At 35.8% G+C, this 3880-nt stretch overlaps 1 protein-coding gene across 1 annotated transcript; it reads left to right on the forward strand.

Annotated features, from left to right (window-relative positions):
• The first annotated feature begins 1603 nt into the window (after positions 1-1603).
• LOC132747033 (uncharacterized) lies at positions 1604-3234 on the forward strand. The gene is made up of 2 exons (XM_060736343.1): positions 1604-1710; positions 2267-3234. Exons 1-2 carry the CDS (start codon positions 1630-1632, stop codon positions 2558-2560), a joined length of 375 nt encoding a protein of 124 aa, XP_060592326.1. The 5' UTR covers positions 1604-1629; the 3' UTR covers positions 2561-3234.
• The last annotated feature ends 646 nt before the right edge of the window (positions 3235-3880 follow it).

A 3880-nucleotide genomic window follows, 5' to 3' on the forward strand; every position in this document is an offset into this window, starting at 1 on the left:
CCTCTTACAAGAAGGATGGTGAGATGCTATGTCCAGGAAATTGTGAAACGTTCAGGTATGTAATTTCAAACCTAGTTGTTTGAACATTAACATATTCCTACATTCAGGTGGAACTAAATATGTCCCCATTAGAATGATCAAAATAACTCTTTTTTTTCTCATAACAATATCAGTTGCTATAGTGTCTCACACATATCAAATCAAATTATCATTTCAATGAAATATATATGTATATAATTATAAGGACTAATGAAATCTTATATATAACATAACATAATTTTCTTTATGAAAATCCGAGATATAGCCCATATAGTCAAAAGAATGTTTTTTAATGTTTCATTACAGGACGCAGTAATTTTTGTTTCTTTCAGCTTTTGCCGACTATTCTGACTATTCTATATCCGTTTTGGGGCAGCTTTATTTAAATAATATATTAAAATATACCGACTAAACTTAATATATTGTAAAGAAGTATTTAAGAGACTTAGCGGATTTAAATCAACGTACTGCAATCACGTTTATCGTTGTTATTGTAATAAAACAATATTTTTTTAAAGGTGTACAACTGTGATGAGACCGGGGTGGTCGGGCAAAGAGTGTGAAGAGAGGGGTTATAGGGCCAAAGTCTGGTCATGTATTTCAAAAGAATAACATTACAATGACCATGTAACTTGCGTGACATAGCGCATTTTGTGTGTGTCAGCCGATGGGAGTTTTATACTACCATGGTCCCCCCATATTTTAAAAGGTGGTTTCCGCACCGGAACTACAAAGATGGTCTACCAGGTAAAAATCTTTAACAATATATATCTTAAAATATCTATATTGTAGCTTGCACTTCATTTTTAATACACAATATATAATACTAATGTGTTACCAGATGTATCGACGGAGTGTTTTTTATCCTTTAATATTAAGCTCATGATGACATACAATGTTTCGTGTTCATGTAAAAATCATAAAAGCCATTTATAAAAAAAGGTAAGTAACTTATTTTTGTTAATTGATTTTACACCTACATTATATTTAATATTTTTCACGCATTTTCCTTCAGGTTCATGTCTTTTTAGTTCCTCTGATAGTGGGTATATGGATACGGAACTATTTCTTCAGTTGTTTTGTGAAAGCATTCGTAAAGCCGTCCAGTGATTCTTTTGATGGATAACAGAGTCTCACATATCATTACCATTAGTGGAGGCTGCTAAAAAGAGAATGTGGTACTTGTAGGACTGCCGTCTCATACCTCACATTATCTACAGCCTTTGGATGTGAAGTAATAGGGCCTTTGAAAGACAAGGTATCAAGGCCTTGCGTCAAGCGTCAGCTTTTTCACGTCCTGGCTGTAGCATCGGCAAGTCACGTTGCCTGTACTATTAAGCTATGCCATAGACAGACAGCCCCCAGCACTGTTAAGGATGCATTTAGATTGGCTGGTATAATGCCAGTCAATCCAGATGCAATTGACACCAGTCAGCTGGTACCCCCGTCTTTCCCTGTGGAAGAACGAGTAGATAATCCAACCATTACATGTGAGACATGTGGGCAGTCTATTGGACAAAAACCACTGGTGAAAAGAGGTGTGGTTCCTGCCCTTTGGCCGATATATTGGTACCACTACCTGCAAAACCAATGCCTCAAAAGAAGAGACCCAGCAAGGCTGTGACAAGTGCTCGAGTTCTATCTGGAGATGAAATACTTGAAATATTAAAGGTATACTTTTAAATAATTTTTTTTTTCATATATGCGTTTATTTAAGGTCGCCGCCGGAAAGCCCATATGGGCGACCGTACACTCAAGTCGGGCCATCCTAGAGCGTCCCGCCGATATTTTTTCGTCGATTTTTTTCCAGCTTTATTGGTGGAGGAAGACGCAGGTGCCCCTCTGGGCATTATTTCAGGCACGAGCCGGCACCAAGTTAGAACCACCGACCTTCCGTAAGCCAGCTGGATGGCTTCCTCACATGAAAGATTTCGACCCGAGTGAGGATCGAACCTACAGTGGTGAGGGACCTGTGATCTCAAGTCAGCGACCTTAACCACTCGGCCACGGCGGCCCCCTTCAAATATTATATTTACCAATACAGATTTATAGTAAATGATGTGTAGAATTTTGTTAAATTCCAGTCATCTTTTATAACAGTGTATTATAATTATGTTGTTTAAATCACATGCTTCTTTTTATATTATTATAAATTTAAGACCCACATATTTGGGTTTTAAAATGAAAATGTAATTAGTTTGACTTTTTGAATTTCCAATAATTGCAGGAACGTGAAGATGCAGAAGTGAAAAGACTGGAGGAGAAGAAGCAGAGAGAAGAAGATAGGGAGATGAAGCGGAAACAGAAGATAGCTGAAGATGAGCTGAAAGCAGCAAAGAAACAGAAAAGAGAGACAGAGAAAAATGAAAGGGAGCAAGAGAAGTTAAGAGAAAGAGAGAGGAAGGAGAAATTTGGAAAGTTAGCTGATAGGAAGTATACGTGTGGTGTGTGTGGTGTTAGAGGAAGAGTGTTTGATGAGCAAAATGGTGTTGAGTGGTATGGATGTGATAATGATTTGTGAGTTAAAACTGGTTGGTATCATTTCGAATGTTTGAGTGAGAGCGAGAAGAAACTTCTAAGAGAGAGTTTGGATGAAGATGATGTGCAGTGGTACTGCAAAGCATGCTTCCCACGTTTCTATGAGGAAGAATGATAAACACAATATATGAAAAACTGAGAACAAAATAATAAACTTTATTTCACTTGTTTAATATAAAACGGCAAGTTTATGCTTAAAGTATGTTGGATATTTTTATTCATGTTCTGTTACAAATTGAATTTTTTTCTTTTTATATGTGTTGCAGATAACATTTATGCAGAAAGAATTTATTTAGATAGATATTTCGTACTTGTAAATTAATGTGTTATTCATGAATACAATAAAGTTACACTCAGGGTACTAACATACAAAATACGGCCGTGGAAAGTAGTTAGTCTTGTTTCAATGAACATGAGTGAAAATGAATAACAAGTATTCTTTTTCTTATGCATACATGTATCCGTATTTAAATTTTCTCATCTCACATTATAAAAGTAATGAAATACTAAATCATTTCCAAATAATAAACATATTTTTCTGAATGTGACCCGGAATTGTCGACGACCCGGAACTGTCGAGTTCACTGTAATACGTAATGATATTGTCGGCGAAAAATCACTGCATATGTAATATTTAATCTCATCAGAATTTCTGAATATTTCATATTAAACCCCTATATAAAATAACACTATTTGCCTAATTAGGTCTTCAAAAAGTCTTATAATAAAATAAATATAGATACCGATTTAAAAACCCGCAAAATCAACGATTAAAAAAATGTGTCGGAAACTGCTTCTTTAGCGCGTCAATTAAGGTTAATTTACACCTCCCGTTGGAGCCCCTTTTGTAATGCGATGCGTTCTTTAGAAATCCGGTTTTTATTTACAATAACAAAGCGTGACCTGTACTTAGTCATATCAAAAGTTTATTTAAATTGGAGACGTGGTATTTGGGAAAAATTTAAATAACCTCAAATTTTTATCGGAAATTGCTTCGATACCAGTATATCTCTGTCGAGATAGATGATATTTCAGTTTTAGAAACAGAAAATAATCGCAAGGGCAATATCTGGGGAGTAAAAGTGTTAAGGGAGGACTTTAACCTTCTCTTATTCCAAACATTCAGTCACGATGCGTGCCTTATATGCTGGTGCGATCTTGTGCAGGAGTCTGAGGTGCTTGAGTCCTATTTTGGGGCTGCGGATTTGGAAGTTCTTCAATTTTCTTAGTCTATAAAACTTTGCTGTAAGAAAGTTTTTGCAGCCCTTTTTTAAATTTTGCCGTGCTGAAAGACATTTGATCC

This window comes from Ruditapes philippinarum, unplaced genomic scaffold, assembly GCF_026571515.1.
Source record: "Ruditapes philippinarum isolate M1 unplaced genomic scaffold, ASM2657151v2 ctg1285_1_1_1_1, whole genome shotgun sequence".
Taxonomy (NCBI): Eukaryota; Metazoa; Mollusca; class Bivalvia; order Venerida; family Veneridae; genus Ruditapes; species Ruditapes philippinarum.

What these genes read in the sequence shown, in the direction of transcription:
- LOC132747033 (XM_060736343.1), top strand. Translation starts at nt 1,630, where the DNA reads ATGCCTCAAAAGAAGAGACCCAGCAAGGCTGTGACAAGTGCTCGAGTT. An exon ending in AAATACTTGAAATATTAAAG is followed by an intron (nt 1,711 to 2,266) that starts GTATACTTTTAA and finishes CAATAATTGCAG; the next exon opens with GAACGTGAAGATGCAGAAGT.